The sequence below is a fragment of the Calliphora vicina genome, chromosome 4 (genome assembly GCF_958450345.1).
Source record: "Calliphora vicina chromosome 4, idCalVici1.1, whole genome shotgun sequence".
In the NCBI taxonomy this organism is placed as follows: Eukaryota; Metazoa; Arthropoda; class Insecta; order Diptera; family Calliphoridae; genus Calliphora; species Calliphora vicina.
In genome coordinates this window covers 59900041-59921675 of record NC_088783.1, presented here as the reverse complement: position 1 = coordinate 59921675, position 21635 = coordinate 59900041, and the positions used below count along the sequence as shown (strand labels likewise).

Sequence of the window (21635 nt, the reverse complement as noted above, 5' to 3'; positions counted from 1 at the left end):
GGGGGATAAATCTCTTGGGTCCACATATGTCTCATCGGCCGAAGAGGTAATGGATGAAAGTGATGTCAGAGAAACAAGTAAATTAAACGACATTGATAAAGTTAATGAGGAAGCTCTTGAAAATGCCTTGGATATTAATGAAGCAAATGGTAGAAAAGGCAAAACCTTTAAGACGTTTAGGAAACTTACAACAACAAAAATAACTAAAGATAACAATGACGACGAATTGTCGCAAACTACTGTAGCTGATGCTCCCCATGTCAGAATAACATTATTAGGTCAAAACTCTAAAAAAACCACAGCTTTACCTTCAACTATTAACCTATTCAAATCCACTACTCTTAAGCCGGAAACGACAACTGATGATGAAAATGACGATGTGATTGGCGCAACTTTAAGAAGCAAAACTTTGCTTTCAACTAAAAATCGGTTTAGATCGACCACACTTAAACCGGAAATCACAACAACTAACGAAGAGGATGACACTACAACAAGATCGAGTCTTTATAAAGCTCGGTTACCATTTAAAAGTAATAGCGAAAGATCCCAAAGCTTCCAAGTGAAAGAACAGGATAGTATCAACACAAAGAACAAATTTAGTAGAACAAAACTCACACCAATTTCCACGCAAAAATCGATATTGAGTGAAGACTCTACTATAACAGAACAAGATCTAATTTCTACTACAGAAACTGCTATAAAGGGCGATATTGCTGAAGCTCTGGAAACTACAACTTCGGTGTCCACTGACAGCAAATATGAAGGTGAAGAATTGAACGTTGAATTTGAAACTGACGATCATGAATCTTCCACAACAAATGCTATAAATACTGAAGGTGATGAAACTACTGAAGCTCCTACAGTTGAAACCGATGCTGAAATCAACGACGACCAAAGCACTACAGAAAAACTTCACGAGGAAACTACGGAAACAAACGATTCGATATCAACCACCGAGGAAGCCACCACTGTAACTTCGAATCCCAGAAAAGTTATAATAAAAAAACGCATACGGGTTACTACTGCATTACCAGCCGAAGAAGACAAATTAACTACCGAAACTTCCACAGCTCCGAGTTTAGCAAATGATTCTACTACCACAACTCCCGAAGAGTCTACTGAAAACTCAAGTGCTTTTGAAACTGAATCATTGACTGAAAAGGTGACGAGTAAAACTTATACTAGAATAAATCGTCCCTTAATTAAATCAACTACAAACAAAACACCCAATGATGAAGCAACCGATACAGATTCCACAACGAGGAGATCTTTTACTGGACTTAAACGTTTACGTACAACAACCTCCAAGAGCACAGAGGAAGAAGAAACCGAAAACACTGAAGGTGAAGAAACCTCTGAAGTATCAAATGTCAAAAGTACTACACGAACAAGCCTCTCATTAGCTAACCGTCAAAGAGGCTTAAATACTCGCAATCGTTTCAAAACAACTACGATTAAAAGTACGGATGATGATTTAGATGAAAGTAATAAAGAAGAAATTGCTTTAAATGATGCCACTACTCGTAAAAATTCATTGCTTAACAATCGCTCAAGAGTTTTAGCCACCAGAACGACAACTGAAACCCCCAATGCTCTTGATTCTAGTACTAGACGTTCGTACGATCGCTTAATACGTTATGGCTCGACAACACCAAAAAGCGATGAAGTAGATGACGACGAAGATGAACTGGAACAAGAAATTTCAACTCGTCGTAGTTTTGGTGCAGCTGCTGTTAGATCTAATGCTATTCCCACTAGACGCTCATTTGGCGGGGCCAACAGAGCAAGAATTACCACAACCGAACTAGCAACAGAAGAAGTTGACAGCACATTGGAAAACGACAGTGCAACAGAAACTGAAAATAAAGAAATTTCTACAAAACGCACTTCGCCAACTAGACGACCATTTGTTGGTTTCACTAGACCCACAACTTCCAGTGCAGAATCATCCCAATCCGGACGCTCATTTGGTCTTAAGCGACTAAGAACATCAACTAGTGAAGCTATAACTGAAGTAGTTGATAGCACAGTTGAAAACGAAACTGAAACTAGTACAAAAGTTGAAGCTTCTGGCAAACGTACATTGGCAACAAGAAGACCATTCGGTGGTTTTACTCGGCCCACAACTACTGAAGCTACAAACGAAGAAACAGATAGCACAGTGGAAAATGATGAGGATAACGCTACAAATGAAGAAGTTTCCACGAAACGTATTTTGGCCACCAGAAGACCATTTGGTGGTTTTACTCGGCCCACAACTACTGAAGCTACTACCGAGGAAACCGATAGCACAGTAGAAAATGATGAGGATATCGCTATAAATGAAGAAGTTTCCACGAAACGTACATTGGCAACAAGAAGACCATTCGGTGGTTTTACTCGGCCCACAACTACTGAAGCTACAACCGAGGAAACCGATAGCACAGTAGAAAATGGTGATGATATCGCTACAAATGAAGAAGTTTCCACGAAACGTATTTTGCCCACAAGAAGACCATTTGGTGGTTTTACTCGGCCCACAACTACTGAAGCTACAACCGAGGAAACCGATAGCACAGTAGAAAATGATGAGGATATCGCTACAAATGCAGAAGTTTCCACGAAACGTATTTTGCCCACAAGAAAACCATTTGGTGGTTTTAACCGACCAACAACTACTGAAGCTACAACCGAGGAAACAGTTAGCACAGTAGATAATACTGAGGACGATTCTGAAAATGACGAAGTTTCAAAAGAAAATAATTTGACAACAAAAATACCAGTAAGTGACTTCACAACTACCACAACTGAAACTGCAATTAAAGAAACAGAGGTAGAGAATGATGAGGATAATACCGAAAGTGAAGAAGTTTCCATAACTACTGAATCTATAATCGAAGAAACTGAGAGTACGGTAGAGAATAACGAAGAAATTTCTACAATTGAAGAAGTTCCTTTAACTACTACTGAAGCTACAATTGAAGAATCAGCTAGTATGGCAGAGAGTGAAGAGGATAGTTTGACAAATGAAGAAGTTTCCATAGAACAAAGTGTTCCGGAAACAACTACTGAAGTTGCGTTCGAAGAAGCCGATACCACTGTAAATAATAATGAGGATAATTCCACAAACAAAGCAGAATTTTCCACTGATCATACTTTGCTAACAACTACCGTAACTACAGTCGAAGTAACAGATAGCACTTTAGAGAATAATGAAGATAGTTTAGCAAATGATGAAGTTTCAACAAAACGTATTTTGCCCACAACCATTACTACCGAAGCGCCAGCTGAACAAGTTGATACCATCGAAACCTCCACAAAAAGTACTTTGGCCACAAGAAGACCAATTGGTGGTTATAATCGGCCCGCATCCACCACTACTGAAGCTACAGTCAATGATGATGATAGTACAGTAGATGAGGATAGTTCCCTAACCAAAGAAGTTTCCACAAGACGTAATTTGCCCACCAGAAGACCATTTGGTGGTTTTACTCGTCCTACAACAACCGAAGCTACAATTGAAGAAACAGATAGCACGTTAGATAATAATGAGGATATAATCATAAAGGAAGAAGTTTCAACAAAACGTATTGTGCCCTCTAGAAGACCATTTGGTGGTTTTAATCGACCCACAACTAAAGCTGCTGAAGCTACAACTAAAGAAGTTGAAAGCAGCGAAGCTTCCACCAAACGTACTTTTGCTACCAGAAGACCTTTGGGAGGTTTTAAACGTCCCGCATCCACCACAACGGAAACAACAGTCGAAGAAACTGACAGCACAGTAGAGAATAATGAGGAAACTTCCACAAACGAAGAAGTTTCAACAAAACGAGTTGTGCCTTCTAGAAGACCATTTGGTGGTTTTACTCGACCCACAACTTCTCAGTCATCTCAAGGTGGTCGTTCATTTGGTGTTAACAAATTAAGAGTAGCTACCACGGAAGCTGTAATAGAAGAATTTGAAAGCACTGTTGAAAATGAAGATGCTATCAATGTCGAAGTTTCTACAAAACGAACTTTGCCAACCAGAAGACCATTCGGTGGTTTAAATAGACCAACAACCACCACTACTGAAGCAACAACAGAAGAAAATGATAATGAAAGTACAACAAATTCAGAAGTTTCTACAAAACGCACATTGCTTACTAGAAGACCCTTTGGAGGTTTCACTCGACCCACAACAACTACTACCGAAACAGCTATTAACGACAGTACCACAGAGAATTCACTTGAAGATCATGAGGAAACATCTACGAAACGTACTTTCCCAACCAGGAAAGCATATAGTGGATTAAACAGACCAACCACAACGGAAGCTATAACTGAGAATTCTCAAGACGAAAGTACCACAGAGAGCTCACTTGGAGATCACGAAGAAACATCTACAAAACGTACTTTCCCAACCAGGAAAGCATATAGTGAAATAAACAGACCAACCACAACAGAGGCAACAACAGAGAATTCTCTGGATGAAAGTACTCTTGAGAGTTTAAGTGAAACATCTACGGAAGATGAAGAAATTTCAACAAAAGAAAATGAATCTACCAGTACAAGTTCCACTGAGGATGATCATGAGAATGAGGATGAAACTACAACAGATTCATTAGAGCATGAGGAATCGTTGAGTATTAATACTGAATCTGCCGCAGTTGAGGAGTCATTTGAAAGTACAACTTCTAAGACAATTGAGGAAACATCTACACCTCGTCGTAAAGTTATCATACGTAAACGTATACGTCTGCCCACAACTACAACAGAATCTCCAATAACTAGTGAGCCCGAATCAACTGAAGAGAACTCAACGGAAACTATTATCAACCAAGAAACAACAGATATTAATACTAAAGCTAATGAGGACAAGCAATCCCCAGATACGGAGCCAAATGAGGAGAGTACGACAAAATTGTCCTCAATCTCTGCCACAACTAAAATCACCAACACATCTAATGAAGAATCTGAGGATAAATCTTCCAAGACAACTAAATTATTAGCTACCAGTCGCCAGCGACCCTTATTCGGTAGAACCACTACTGAAGTCCCAATAAATGACGAAAGCACTGAGAGCGAGGAAGAAGAGCAAACAACTTCCAAAACAACACAAATCGATTCTACAACACGTAGATCATTGAATGCATTCAATCGTTTCCAAACATCAACAAAAGCTAAAGAAGAAGATACCTCCAATGATTCTGCAACGAAAACAGCTTTCAGCAGGCTCAATAGGTTCCAAATAAACGAGGAATCTTCATTGAAAACCGTCAAAGAAGAGCAAGACATTGAAACTACCACTAAGCGAACTTTTAATAGATTTAATCAATTTAAAACAACCACAAAATCGCCACAATCTAACAGCGAAAATGAACTTGTCGAAACTCAAGAACCTAGAGAAGTTTCAACACGTCGTACTTTGGGTTCGTTTAGCCAACGTCAGAGATTAAATCTAAACTCTAGAACCCAAACTGATTCAACTACACAGAGAACTAGATTGAATATCAATAGAAATTTGTATAATCGCAATAACCAAGAGGATAAGGACGACGAGGACGATGAAACTGAAAATGAAAACATTGTAGACGTGACCACACGCCGCACTTTTGGCAGCTACAGACAACAGCGTATCAATTCCAATTCCCAAACGCAAACAGAAACGAAAGCCACTTTAAAACCATTCAATATTAATAGGCCCCAATTCAAACGACCCTTACCTAAGCGACTACAATCCGAAGAAAGTGAGGAGTATGATGAGTATGAAGAAGATGGAGGTGAAGAATACACAGATAACGAAGAAGAAACAACCCATGAAAATAGTAATCAACTTGCCAGTCAAGAACTTGCCTCTAAGGAACCAAGTTCCTCATTATTAACTTTACGCAATCGCGTTAGATTAGGACAAACTCAGGATAAAGACAACGAACAAGGACTAGTGAACGATAGACTTAAAAATTTACTAAACACTAGGGCCAAGACACAAACCACCACAGTTACTACTACTGATGATACCTCTGAAACCTCTGAACTAACAACAGAGGATAATAATGATAAAGAGGTGGCCATAACAAAATTAACAGCAACTACTAACTCTAATAGGTTTGGTACTAAACGTAGCAATAGCACCGTAGCCAATTATTTAAATAGAATTAAAACTAATTTAAGTCAAACGAATACTAACACGGCACCTAGTCATATAAATCAAGATAATGATGATAAATTTAAGTTAGATAATGATGAGGATGATGATGATGAAGAAGATGATGATGAAGAGGAAAGGGCTGATGTTAGTAATAGTAATAAGTCTAATGTCAATGATAATAATAATAATGTTAATAAGGGCGATGATAATGATTCTAAACGACGTTTTCAGAAATATCAATTCCAACGTAGAACAACAACAGCAAAGACAACTTCAACAACAACAACAACTACTACTGAAAAACCCCAAGACGTTAAGGAAGCTGATGAAGCCACTAAAGAAGGTGCAGCAAAAGCTCAGGTAAATGTTAATGAAGATAGTGAAAGGGAAACCAGCACAATTATACCCGAAACAACTGCACCCATCACCACAGAGAGTCCTTCTAGTCCGGCCACACCTTTGCAAAGACGCATTAAAGTCTTAAAACTAAAACGTCCGGTAGTCACAAATATCAATAATACAAATACAAATATCAATATCACTGCCAATGCAAATGCAAGTAGTGCTACTAATTTAAATGCTAGCCACACTGAAACCCAAAATATAGTTAAACTTAGTAGTGTTAGTGAAGTAGATTCTCAAATAGCTAAAACTCAAACACTAACAGAAACTGAAATCACTGAAACCACACAAACCGCAATACCATCACAAACCTCACCCACACCCAAACGCTTCCGCAAGGTAATACGTAAATTAATAAGGCCGGTAAATCGAACTACCGAGAGTCCCCAAGAAACGGATAGTGAAACCTCCACTGTGACCACTTCGACTTTCTTGCAGAGAAGACAAAATGCTACCAGATTAGGTTTCAATCGTAATTCCAAGTTCAACATAGCAAAGGATGATGATAAAAATGCACAGGAAAGTGAAGAAAGCAGTGAAGAAGATGAAGAGGAACAGACAGAAGAGAAGAAAACAGAGAACTTAACGAGTCGAGGAAGAAACAGGTTTACATTGCCCAGTGGTGTAACAAGCACAACTAGAACTTCTTTATTTGGCACTGCCAATCGCAACAGATTCGCCAACACACTTCAGTCTTCATCTACAACAGAAGCTTCTAAGACCACTGAAAATAAAGAAGAAGAAGATGAAGAAGTAGAGGACGGGGAAGATGAAGATGATGAAGAAGATGAGGATTCAGAAGAAGAAACTCAACCGGCAACTACTGCTAAACCCGCCAGTGGCAGCATTTATACCTCATCAAATCGCTTTAGATTCTCTAGACCTTCAGCTGCCACCACAGAAAGTACAACAGAGATCAAAGAGGAAAACGAAACTACTATCACTTCAGAGCTGGAAACTACCACTCACAACGAAGATGGCGAGAATCAGTCATCCAAGGAAACTACTGCCACTAGATTATTGAATTTACAAAAGCTGCGCAATAAAGTTACATCCGAACAAGTAACACAACAGGAAGAGGGGGTACTTAGTAATCGCTTTAAGACCACCAAGACTGGTAGTGCGGAAATAGAATCCGATGATCCTTTATTGAAACTGCGCAATAAAGTAAAACAAGATTTAGCTAAAGGTAACCAAGAAGAAGGAGTCCTAAGTAATCGTTTCAAGTCCACCAAGGTGGCCAGCGAAGAAGAGGAACTTGAAAAGGATGATCCTCTACTAAAACTGCGCAACAAGGTTAAGCTAGATTTAGCCAAGGTCGAGCAAGTCGAAGGAGTACTTAGCGATCGCTTCAAAACCTCGAAGGTGGCCAGCGAAGAAGAGGAAACAGAAAATCCTTTACTGAAACTGCGTAATAAGGTTAAACAGGATTTGGCCAAGGTCGAGCAAGTCGAAGGAGTACTTAGCGATCGCTTCAAAACCTCGAAGGTGGCCAGCGAAGAAGAGGAAACAGAAAATCCTTTACTGAAACTGCGTAATAAGGTTAAACAAGATTTGGCCAAGGGCAATCAAGTCGAAGGAGTACTAAGCGATCGTTTGAAGTCAAATAAATCTGAATCGGAAGTGGAAGATAAAGAAGATAATCTGCTTAAATTGCGCAACAAGGTAAAACAAGAATTGGCCAAGGGTAGTCAAGAGGAAGGAGTGGTAAGCGTCAAATTCAAGAAACTATTAGAAACCAAAAACACCTCATCTGTGAACCTCAAAGTAGAAGAAACCGAAAATGATTCCAGCACGCAAGATAGCTTAAATTTGCTAAAGATACGTGACAAAGTACAAACTAATTTAGCCAAGGGCGAACAAGATCAGGGGGTAGTAAGTTCTAGACTTAAGAAACTACTAGCCGAAAGAAACAGTTCTACAATAATTCGTACCAACAGTGTGGAGGAAGGTGATGAACATGACGAAACTACCACGGAAATTAAGGAAACATCGGGAGATGGAGATTTGCTGGAATCTAGTAAACCTTTTACTCCTAGGAAACCATTTGTTCCTAGAACTAGATTAACAGCTGTGGACAATGAGAGTCAAACGCAAACAGAAACGCAATCGGAAGAAGTCGAGGAATCAACTACCTCCGCTCCCAGAGTAAGACCTACTTTCCGTCGCAAGCTGGTAGCCAAGAGACCTTATGTTCCAACAAAACCTCCTTTAAGTGCTTTGAGAACAACCACAATTAAAATTCCCACCACTAAGGGTAAAAAGAAATATGTAAGACGTAAATTTGGTAGATTCCATCCATTCAATGCCAGCAATCGTAACACCGGTGAAGGTTTCGTACGCACTGATCCTAGAGGCAATATATTGCCCGGAACTGATCGCTTTAAGGTAGAAGGTTCTGCAGGCGGTGAAAATGGTGAAGATTACGAAGAATATGATGAAGAGGAGGGTGGAGAAGAAGAAGAGGATGAAGAGGAAGAAGTTGAAAAGGTGCAAACAAGTGTATTGGCAAAACCTGTACAAACGATTAAACCCATTATAGCTAGACCACCTGGTTTGTTTAATAGACCTCAGAGCACAATTTTGAAAAAGCCTTTAGACCAGTCTAAAGAACATGGATCAGGCGACAGTGAAGATGAAGACGAAGCAGAAGAGGAAGAAGATGAGGATGAAGAAGAGGACGAAGATGAAGAAGAAGAGGATGAAAACGCACAAGATGCTGAAAAATCCATTATCAATCGTCCCGCTTATAAACCTAAAGACAATCGTATACCACCCGGAGCCAGACCTTCGTTGACTACAACGCCAACAATTAAAAAACCATTTACGCCATCACGTGTAGCTAATACACCCTACAGACCCGGTGCTATAACCACCACCACACCCAGCAACAGAGCCAATCGTTTTGGTGTTTCGTCCAGATCTACAGTAAAACCTCGGGTGATAAATCGTCCCCTGGGTGTTTCAGTGCCAAATCTAACCATTAAACCTGTGGCTAACGATTATGAACGTACTACTGTACTAATACCTACTAAACCAGCGCCGTTTATTAATCCTAACACAAGAGCATACGAACGCAAATATACCGGACCTACCACAGAGGCGTCCGCTGACCTAAACAATGACAATAACCCCCTTATCGAAGATCTGAATATTGAGGCATTGAATGCTCGTAACAAGAAGATATTCGATATAAACAGTAAGAAACACACAACTCTTAAGCCAAAGGTTAACATACCGCTGGCCAAACTAAACGAGAACACACAAGAACAACAGCAAACAAACACAGAATTTGAAGATGATGAAAGTTATCAAACATCTGTGAATGAGTTTGCCACCACTATCACTTCAAACACCATCACACAACATCAACAATTTGAACAAGAACAATCAACAACACTGGATAACACCTTAATCGGCACTCAAAACACTGAAGATGCAAATCTAAGTAACAATCTTAACAATCTTAATGAAATTTCTTCACAGGATGGCTTCACGACCACACCAACACCCAGTACAACCTTGTTGCACATCTTCACCTTGTCCGATGCTGGACATACCACCCAAAATCCTTTGGATGGCGGCTATAGAGCTGTGCCTCGCCTCATTGCAGAGAGAGGTAATCCCAAGCATAAGGTGGTCGAAATCAATCGTATTGTTGAGGTTAATTCCAAAGAAGAGAAACTGAGACGCAAGTCTAAGGCAAATACCATTGTTGCCGTTGAGGGTTCTCAAACGTACAAGGTGGAATCTTTGCCACATGTGGAACAGTTGGGTGAAATCAGTGTGGTTAAATATGTCCATCAGGTGGATGGTAGTGATATCACCATTGAAGGACGCAGCACTGTAACCGATTACACACCCACCGAACCCACCGTTCCCAGGACTTCCCAACCTGTACGCCAGTCGTTGCCCAATGGCAATGTTGTTGAAGAACGTTACGGCAAAGCTTTAGTACCCGAAGTGATAAGAGAAGCCATTGAAACATCCACCATTTCATTGGAAGGTCTATTTGAAAGTGCTCGCAAAGGTAAGGTTTTAAATACCATTGAGGATACGGCCTATGTAAGACAGGATACTACCACCGAAGGGGCTAAGATTGAAGAATTAATATCCACAACAGAAAGCTCAAATAACTATCGTGTAGAAACCACAACCGAAAAAGCAAATGCCGAAACGAGCACAGAAGGTTTTAACATTTTAAAATCAATAGCCTTTGATATAGCCAAGATTAATTTAGAACCAAATAGTAAGGAAATCGAAACTGTTAACAGTAACTCAGACTCCATATTAACCTCTTCAAGCAGTTCAACATCGAGCAGCTCTTCCTATACTACGAATGAAAAGCACACTGAACAACAGCAGTATTCAGCTGCATCTATTCTAACCACTACAGCGCCACCCGAGATTCTTAAGCTAGAGTTATCGACTGTAGCCCCGGAGGAGAGAAAAGCTACCACAGTAGCTGCTGCTTTATTCCCACAATATGTAAGACCCATAGTACCCTTATTACGTCCTGAATCCAATGAATCCTCACCCCTTGTTATATCCATAGCTAATCTAGACAAAGTTATACTCAGTAAAGTGAGAAAAATGGTTAATGGCGTAGAAGTGGAAGAAGATGAACAAGAACAGCCACAGAACAACATAATCCCCAATTCCCAAACCGAAACTTTAACCACCACCAATACCAATACCATCCTTAACAATAACAGTGATCAAACTCAAACCCAGCTCGAATCACAAACACAACAGAACTCTGAAATTCAAGACTCCAATGGAGCCTTCTCCAGTCGTTTGGCTGCTGTTATAAAAGCACCACTTTTGAATTCTTTAGGGCAGAGCCAAAAACAAGTTAAAATCGAAACGAGTAAATCAAAAAGTCCTCTGGACCAGATCGAGGAAGTCACACAAACTGAGCTTTATACTATAAATGAGGGTAGTGTTGGTAGTACAACAAGTAGCACTATAGGCAGTAAAATTAGTGAAACTATTAGTTTTAGTTCGGAAACCACAGTGGTACGTCGTAAGCAACCGCGCAAAGCTAAAGCGAGAAAGTTTAAAACTAAACAACATTCGGGCTTCACAACGATTGCACCAGCCACAGAATTAGTCAGTGAAAGTTAAAGTAAATTTAGAAATAGGGTTTAAGGTTTAAAAGCTCTGTAATTACAAAACACAAATTAAACGAGAATAAAGAGCTTTTGTAATATAATTTAAAAAAAGCTTATAATTTGTCATAGCAGTTAAGAATACTTGTTTTTATTTAACATAAACTTATATAATAAAGCTTAAAAGCTCTATGAACTTGAATTTGAACTTTTCTTAAAAACAAAGCTTTTTTCTAAACTTCAGCTTAGAGATTCCTTTAATTTTTTTTAAAATAAAACAACTAATTTGATAAGGTTTACATAAACTTGTTTAGATATATATTTGGACATTTCATGCTAAATATAAAAGCATAACTTTTTAGATTCTAAATTTCTTTTAAAGCTTTCAATTTATGTAAACTTTTCCATAAAGCTTTTAAGCTTTTTTTACTGTAATGTTATTTATATATAATTTTTTTTTCTTATAACTTGTTTCTCTAGTCTTACACGTAAAGAAATACTTTGTTTTTTATTTTCATTTCTTTTCTGTATAATTTTATTACTTTAACATAAATTGTATATATTTATCTTTTTATTTGAAAAACTCAAATAATTGGCTGCGTTTGCTTGTTGTGCTTATTTCGTAACTTTGAATTCAAATTAAAAATAAACAAAATCATCTAACAGAGCTTCTATTTCGACTAGATTTATTTAGGAATTTAACAAACGAAAAACTGTTGTCCATTAAAGCAAAAAAACCCATTGTTGCTCAAAAAATTTGCCATAATTTTTATTTCCTTTTTAATATTTAAACAAATTTCCGAAATTTTGGTTCAGTTTTGTGTAAAAGAAAATTTACTGTTTATTTGTATTTTATATATTTTTTATTATTTAAAAAACAAACATTTTAATTTCTTAATTTTAATTATTTTTTTTTATTATAATTTTTTTATTCTTTAACCCTTACACTTTACTCCATTTGTTTATAGTTGTAAAAATTTTATAATTTATACACAAATTACCTTATAATTAATTATTAATAAAAACAACAACAAATTTTTATAAAAAATTTTGTAATATAAATATAAACAAAAAAATACACACACCCTTTTTTATTTTTATACCTCCAACTATACATTTTTTTACACACAAATATTTTCTTATTTATTTTTTTATCTTTTTTTTAATTTAAAGCTTTGTTTCTGTATATGTCAATTTGACAGATTTTAGTAAAACTTGTACTGAATCTTGTTATACTGACAGAGTTGAAGAACCAAAGACATTTTTTTTGTATATTTGGGCCTGTAAATATTTTTTTTTTAATTTTCTCTTTTAGCACAGTTTGGTTTTTTTTAATAATTTATAGAACTTTTCATAATTTTTCAGATTTTTTTTATTGTATAGATTTTTAGCTTAACTTTTAAGTTTTTCTCTGGTATGTATTACAATATTATTTTAATTGGGTTTTATTAGTTTCCTGTACTTGTAATCATTTAATTAAGAACATTTAGCTGACTTGCACTTTCATTTAAAATACATTTTTAATTGCTTATATGTATATAGATAATTTGTAAGTGATTTACAGTTGAATAATTGCCTATACTGATATATAATTATGCAGATTTATTCATGTTCACATTTTTTTATTATTTATATATTAATACTAAGTCCATGTATATTTCAATGATACATCCAGTTCAAAATCCACACCAAACATTGACACATTTACAAAGTTAAGTCAATATTCCGATCATATTGAGTACAAAATTTGCGAATTGTGGCCATCAAACTGTTATATTTATATTAATATTTAGTCCATATATTGTTCAATGATGCCTCCAGTTCAAAAGAGAGCGCTATTATTTCATTTTTTGAAATTCGAAACCTTAAGGCTTAAACATTTTATTTATTTTTGGTACTTTTTTCCTAAAATATGTTTTTCTATAATTTAACATAGACATGTGATGAGTTCCCACGATAGTAATAATATTTATTTGAATACAGTTTTTATCATCTCCAGTCAAACAAAATTTTTCTAACAGGTTGTTTTTTGGCACTCTATTGCGAAGAGGAAAAATCCGGGTAAACAGTCCGGTACTTTTTTAAAATATGATTTTTTGATACAAATTAATACAGACATGTCACAAAAATATTCGCCGAAGGTTTTACCTTTCCTCCTAATGGTACATTTTAAAATTTCTGATTTTCTGATTTTCTTCTGAGTGATGTAAGAATTAAAGATAAACTGCTTTAATATATTAAGTTATCATAAAGAGGGAACAAATAGTACTTTTCGTTCCTCTAGTTAGGGAACGAACCATATTCTAATGGTACCTTTTCAATAATTTATAAAAATCAAACTAGAATCATGAAATTAGACACATATGAATCTGAATGAATTAGAATTCACAAAATTGGGACTTATAGGTACTTTTTCCTAATAAAAGTAATTTTTGATTACTTTATAATAATGGTCCCAGAAACATGAAATTATGCATATATGGTTGTGAGTAAATGTACCTAATGATTCTTTTCGATTTTTCTATTGTAATGAATGCAATTGGGAACATGTTATCATGAATGAATGAGAATTCACAAAAGGTACTTTTTAATTTTTTATATTTACAAAACCGTTCATTTTTCTTTTGGATCACTATTTACTGACTTAAAGCCACGTTTATGTTTCATTTAAAGTTGGTATGAAAAATTGGCTTTTGGTTAGAATAAAGTGATTACAGATTATTTATCCATTTAGATCACTATTTATCGACTTAGAGCCAGGTTTATGTTTCAGTTGATTTTCATTTTACGATGATTGGGCGGTGAAGCGCATCTGGTATAGCTGAAATATGCTGGACATTGTATGATAATGAACTGGAATTGCCTAGAGCTAAAAAAAAAATAATTAATGAATACTTCCTATCCAAATTAGCTTTCGAGGGTAAAATAATAGAGATATTAGTGATTTTTAGTTAAATTTTTTTCATGCTTAACTTTTGGGGTACTTTAAAATAAAATTCTTAATAAATGAAATTAACCCTAAGCTCTCTTTTGTTGTGTTTTATTTCTGAATTTCTGATTGAATTTTCCGTTTTTGTGTATTTAGTAAAATTTCAAGAGTAATATTTGTGCGGACCATTTTAACCCCTTAAATCCCTGTTTTAATGGTGTTTTTTGCTCTTTTTTAAAGAAGGACAAAAAACACCCATGTCTTGAGGATTTAGAGGTTTAACATATTCTACAAAAATGTTCTCCGTTACATTTTACATATATTTTCTGAACACAGTTTATACATAAAATATAAGGATCACATGATTTCTTATGCCGATTAACAATAAGAATGTGTGTTCAGAGTTGGGAAACTTTAACCCCCCCCCCCATCAAATGAAATTCAGATGTAAACTTTCAAAACGCCGATACACGTATCATATTTTTTTATCTCCTCTATCATAATTTATTGGTCGGACCTTGTAATTTTGGAAAAAAAAAATTGCTTTTGATTTTTGGTGGTCATAGGTCCCATAAGAATCACATTAATCTTGATAAATATCTTATATATATATTGAACCAAAATATTTAATTTGTATCCAAAAATCATATTACTGGATTTTGTGAATATCAGTCCATATTTGACCATATCTTCTATATAATGTCCACTTTGAAAATCACTTAAATACTCCTAAATCTCTTATCAATATCTCCATCAGGCTGAAATTCCGTACAACTAATACCTATATATTAAAATCACTGTACCCAATTTTATGAAGATTGACCTAGAATTGTTCGATCGATGATCAGAAAATGTTCATATGTTATAGTTAAATATGTATGGATAAATTAAATACAAAAACGAATTTTAATGTTTTTATACTCTACACCACCATAGTGGGGAGGGTATTATGCAGATGTTTGTAACGCCCAAAAATATTAGTCTAACACCCACCTTAAAGTATACTGATCGACTCAGAATCACTTTCTGAGTCGATTAAACGATGTCCGTCCGTCCGTCTTGCTGGCTGGTCGGCTCGCTGTCCATGTAAACCTTGTACGTAGAGTACAGGTCGCAATTTTGAAGATATCTCGATAAAATTTGGTACATATAATTTTTTCGGCCTAAGGACCAAGCCCACTGAAACTGGCAGAAATCGGTCCATTATTTCACCTAGCTCCCATACAAATGTCCTCACGAAATTGGACTTGATCGGTCATAAATATTTAATTTGTATAGGTTCTAGTAGGGTATTCGAATTATTCAATTTTTCTCTTGTTCGAATAAAAAGAATAATTCGATTAAGAGATTTTAACTTGTTCGAATAATTCGATCACACGTTTTAAATTAATCGAATTATTCGAATAATTTAATTCTTTTTTTTAAAGTAAATAATGATGTTTTGATGTAGTTTTTTAATATTTTATTGTTAAAGAAAAACACAAAATTACATTAAAGTTAACAATTCATGTAATGATAATGTTAAAAAAACATTCAAAAACAAATTTCATCATTAAATTTTCATCAGAAATATCCTGATCAGATTTCCTCCCGAACAATCTACAAAATAATTGACTAGCAAACAGTTTAATTTCCGTTTTGGAGCTATGCTTTAAAAAATTTGAGCTAGTGGGACATGATCCTGAATTCAAGTACAATATAAACGTATTAAGAACTTTTTAATGTCGTTCATTAATTCTGGTTTTAAAAACAGTAACTAATTCTTTAGGAAATGAATTATTCACTTTTTCTAAATTATTTATAACAAATTGTATTATACTGTCGCTTTTTAGTTTTTTGAAAAAGAACAGGGTTTGATGCTTTCTCGGCAAATCTATTGTGGTACCAGAAGCAATCTTTATTTCAAAATTTGCTTCGATTTTTTAACTTACCAGATGCTCAAGAGTTTCTATTTTGTCGTTCAGTACTACGAGTAAAGTTGTTAACTTTCTTCTCTAATGCATCGATCTTTTGACATAACATGGAAATATAACCATTTTCAGGGGTTGATTTCATCTCAAAAAGTTGTGGTGAACGTAAACTCATAATTTGATCGGCTTGATTTGCCAATGCACTAACATCACTTACTTGATTTATAACAAGAATCGATCTGACATCTTCAGGCAATTGTTCCAAAAATAAGGTTTTGAGTAATGAATCATTAAGTTGACCAGAAGCAAGATTTCTCATAATTTCAATCTACTCAATTCTAAACCATTCAGTAAATAACAAATATTTTATTCCGTACCTTTTTTTTCATTGGCTCAAATCCTAAATTAAACATTTTGAAAGACTTGTTTTTAGAATTGTAACTTCTTGCAGTAATATTTTTATATTTATAGAAGGAGCTATCGGACCACTCATCTACAGTGATCGAAGGACTATCTTTAGTTATTTGTTGAATTTCAGAAACAATACAATTTTTGTAAGTCATTATTACTTATTTAAATTTGGAATTTGAAAAATTTTAAGCAAATTAATAAATTTAAATAGATATGTACATTCGTTTTATTCGATTATTCTACATAAAATTGTTCGAATTATTCGTCATTCGAAAATGGTCATTTTTAAATTGTTCGAATAATTATTCGTAAGAAATTATTCGATTAATCAAACGATCATTACTCTAATGAATATCCTAGTATCTACACAAATTTTGCTCCAAATAAGTTTTATATATACAAAATTCATGTCACCAAATTTTATTATAATAGGTCCGTAATTAGTCATAGCTCCCATATAAGACCCGCTTCCGAAAATCACTTTAATGTACATAAATCTCCTTAAAATGTTGGTATACACATAAAATTCAACATAAATAACTTTAATATAGACACGAATTACACGACCTAATTTCATGGTGATCGGTCCGTAATTGGTCATAGCTCCCATATTAAGGCCCACTTCCGAAAATATCTTTAATGTCGATCGGTCCATAATTAGTCATAGCTCCCATCATAGTACTCTTCCGAAATTCATTCACGAAAATAATTTTTTAAAATTTTAAAAGAAAAATGATTTTGCTCATTTACTTAGTGTAGGGTATTATATGGTTGGGCTTGACCGACCATACTTTCTTACTTGTTTTTTCCAATATTTAATTTTTTTTGAAAATTTAGTACATATTTGTCCCAAAATTCAAAATTTCCAATGAAATGTGCAATCTTTAAACGTTATCCGATTAGGCTAGATGACGAGAATAATTTTACACCTTGGGAGCATCGAAATTCCCTAAAATCCAAAATAAGATCCAACCTAATGGTCATGTCCAAATCATTTTCTAACATTTAACTTTGTTCGTATAAATGTCACGAATGAAACTGTGCTGAATGAAAGAAACTTTAAAAATACCAGTCATTGTCTTGTCATTTATTGTCAATCTATTGAAATTATTAATAATAGACAGATTGATAGTTGATTTACATGCGTATTGTTGAAATATTTCACTTAGCTGAGAGATTACCAAAACTATTTTTATAGAGTTTTATGTTGATCATCAACATCAACATCATCTTCTGTGATTTTGGCAGTGACGCAGCTGTGGCCATTAACTTAAACAAATTACATCATACAGCACAGCACACTCTCAACATTTTGTGTTGGTTTATTAAAAACTTTTTTTACGTATTGATAAATTTTATAGTAAATTCATAAATTATAGATGGATGATGCTGTAAACTGTAGATGGTAGACGAGTATGAATGAATTTCAAGCATGTCATGTATGGAGGTAGCATTTATTTTTTAAGAAAAATATGCGTTCATATTAAAAAAGTAAAGTTTCAGCTGTTTTTTAAGTTGTAAAAAAAGAGAAAGAAAGATAGAGCAATAAACGCATATAAAAATCATGATGTTGGGTATTGTGTAATTTACTTTGGTGTAAGATAAAGCTAACACAGCCATTCATGTTGCAAAATGATGACCAGCTTTAAGCAGCCACTAGCAACCAACCACATTGTGGTTAAAAAACAAAATATTTTTTGGGGTGATAAAAATCTTACATATTTATTGCCTTGAATTATATGGTTTTTGTTTTGTTAAAAATATTGAATTGAAAAAAAGAAAAAAAAACAGGTTGCTCATCTTCAGTCTTAAAGTTTTTATGAACAGTCATGTGGCTGAAACTCCCCTAGTCAAGAGGTTTCGTGGTTTACGCACCCAAAATAAAAAACTGAAAGCAAAATGTAAGCAACCCAAAACAAAATGCATGAAGAGCCTGCATAAACATTCAACTCAAATGACCCATTTATGAGAAGATGCAAAAAAAAATACCAGTCATACCAGCCAATATGATTTTGTAATAAAATATTTTCAAAGAAAAAACAGTGAAAAACACCAATTTGCAAAAAATGTTTATTAAACAGCAAAACACAAGACTGCTATAAAACAACATTTCGTAATCATTCTTTTTAAAATGTTAAATTTCCTTGAATTTTTTAAAGCTCGCATAATGCAGTAAGTGCAATTTGCCAAAAACAAGAAAAAATAAAAATATTTTTATTTAAAATGTTTATATTACTTGAATTTCTTAAACTGGTTTATTTGTTTTGTATGTTCCAAAACTATTTCATCCAAATATTTTAAACATCTCACGTTTGTTTGACTGAACGATGACAATCTAAGTTTTATATTATTCACTTTGATAATTCAAGCCTTTTGACAAATAGTAATAAGAGCTTCGATAAGAGTGTAAATGAAATTAAATAATCGTTTGTTTAGATTTACACTCCATTTAATATTTAAGTCTCGTTTTGTTAAATTTATTTGCGTTAAGTGTCTTTTTGATTCACTTTTAATGTTATGATCGTCTTTATATTGTATTTTTTCTTCTATCTGAGTCTGATGATATAGTTGTTGTGTCAGTTGGATTTTGTAGTTTATTGTGTCATGCATTTCAATTACTTTTTTAGTTGGGAGATCTCTTTGAGCCCTACACTAAAAGAGTTGATGAATATGCAGGATGGCTGCTTGATTTTGTTTGTAATTTAAAGAAATATAGAATGTTTTAACCATAGAGACAAACACATAGAACGGAAACTAGAAAAAAACTCAAAAAATCACACCTGCGAGTGTTGTTTCTCACCACTTAGGTTTTTGGCAACTGAGTTAGGCCTTTAACGCACAGTTTCCGATATATGTAAGTGTAGTTTTCTATGGTGTTAACTATTGATCAAAACATTACTAAGCTTTAGAAATATTGCTTACAGAGATACTAAGTTTTGAACATATCGAGCCCTTAGCGCCAAATTATCGTAAGCGACATTTTCAAAAATTTTTTTTTTTATTGCTAAAATTAAAATTTTATTTTTTAATAACTTCAAAATTATAGGGTGTAAGATTTTATCGTAAGTCAATGTTTACCTATTACAGTAAACGAATTTTATCGACACATAGTGGTATTTTTAATTGTCAAAAGTTATAAATATTTTTGAAAAATAGACAAATAGCTTGAACGAAATTATATTATATCGCATCATAACATTTTTAATTCTATGTATAAATTTCAAAATAATCGAAAAAACCTTCTCCTGTAAAATTTTTGTTTTGTCGCTTACGATAATTTGGCGCTAAGGGCTCGATATGTATAATTTTCTATGGTGTTAACTATTGACCAAAACATTACTAAGCTTTAGAAATATTGATTACATAGATACTAAGTTTTGAATATATTTAAAGTGACCTATTTTTAGACTCGTACAAAATATAGATTTAAATGTTTTTCGTGAGATCGAAAAGAGCAGTTTCTAAACAAAAGAGTTAATATTAACCCAGATAGCGCTGGATTTTTTTTTTTAAAGTTTAATTTTTATTTCGGAACGTAAATTCTTAATATACAATTAAACCACGAGAAACTTTATAACATGTAATAAACAATGAAAAAAAATTTCCCGTTTTTTTTTTCGTTCTTTTAAAAGGACGGTTGCGCTAAGTGGGTTAACAGAATTCGTGGTAAAATTATCTCCGATATTTCAAAAATCTTCATATTTAGACCAACATTGTTAAATTTGGGAATTCATAAATATGTATATAATATTCAAAGAAGACATTTTTCGCTTCGGCAGACTGCCATTGTAAAGGTGGAAACAAACATACGATTTAGAAAAATAAAATCTCGTAATTCTAAGAAAAAAACAAAAAATTAAAAAAAAATTCCAATTTTCGTATTTTTTGGTATTTATTCCATAAAGTCCACATTTCGTCCGGTGCTGGTAAAAGAATAGTATGAATGATTTAATTACATCTAAGTATCTAAAACTGTTGCCCATTTTGGAATGCCGGAATTGGGATTTTAAAACACTTCTTGGCCTAAATTAAAAATTTCAATACAAACAATTGGTTAAATTTGGAAGGGCCTAGGGATTTTGAAAGATATCCTTTTTATAGCATTTAGACAAATTTAAAAACATTATAAATACCTTAAGAAACTTTTGTTCTAGGAAGACCAAAATTTAAAATTTCTAAATTTTTTAATTCAAAAGTGATTACACTCTGCTACAAAATGACACTTTTTGTCAGAACTTGAAAAACGACCTAATGGCCTAGGTGATGACATACTAAAACCGTTTTCAAAGATTTTGAAACACCTTAAAAATTTTGATATATTTTGAAAAAAACTGTTTTAGGGTAGGTCGTAGTACCTTAGTACCTCTAACTCACACAATTATGGATAGACAAAGAATTAAGCTTTCAAAATGTATGGATAAAATGTATATCGAAAAAATTGCATAAGTTTTTATAAAAAGTATCGCTTTATTTTGTATTTTTTTCATAATTTTTCAAATTCAACAATAGTTAATTTAACTATTTTTCTATAAAAACCTATTCTTTTTTGCACAGTGTTTTATATGGGAAAAATGAGATATTACTTGTTAAAATCAGTTTATATTTGCAAAAGTTATTAAACATTTTTGAAAAAGTTCGAAAAAATTTACCTTGTAAATTCAAAATTTTACAAATATTTTTTTTTCTACAGTTTTTTGTTTTTTTTATTCATATGCGCTGTGGGAGAAAATACTAAAAATGTTGTTAATTAAAAGTTGAATAAC

General features: G+C 34.0%; 1 protein-coding gene across 1 annotated transcript in view; it reads left to right on the top strand.

The window, feature by feature from the left end:
• The window catches only part of LOC135958447 (mucin-3B-like), a 166280-nt gene that overhangs the window by 119099 nt on the left and 25546 nt on the right, over positions 1-21635 (top strand). Inside the window, exon 10 of the mRNA XM_065509351.1 lies at positions 61-11635. Within this exon, the coding sequence (XP_065365423.1) occupies positions 61-11635 (11575 nt within the window). The remainder of the gene's footprint in view (positions 1-60; positions 11636-21635) is intronic.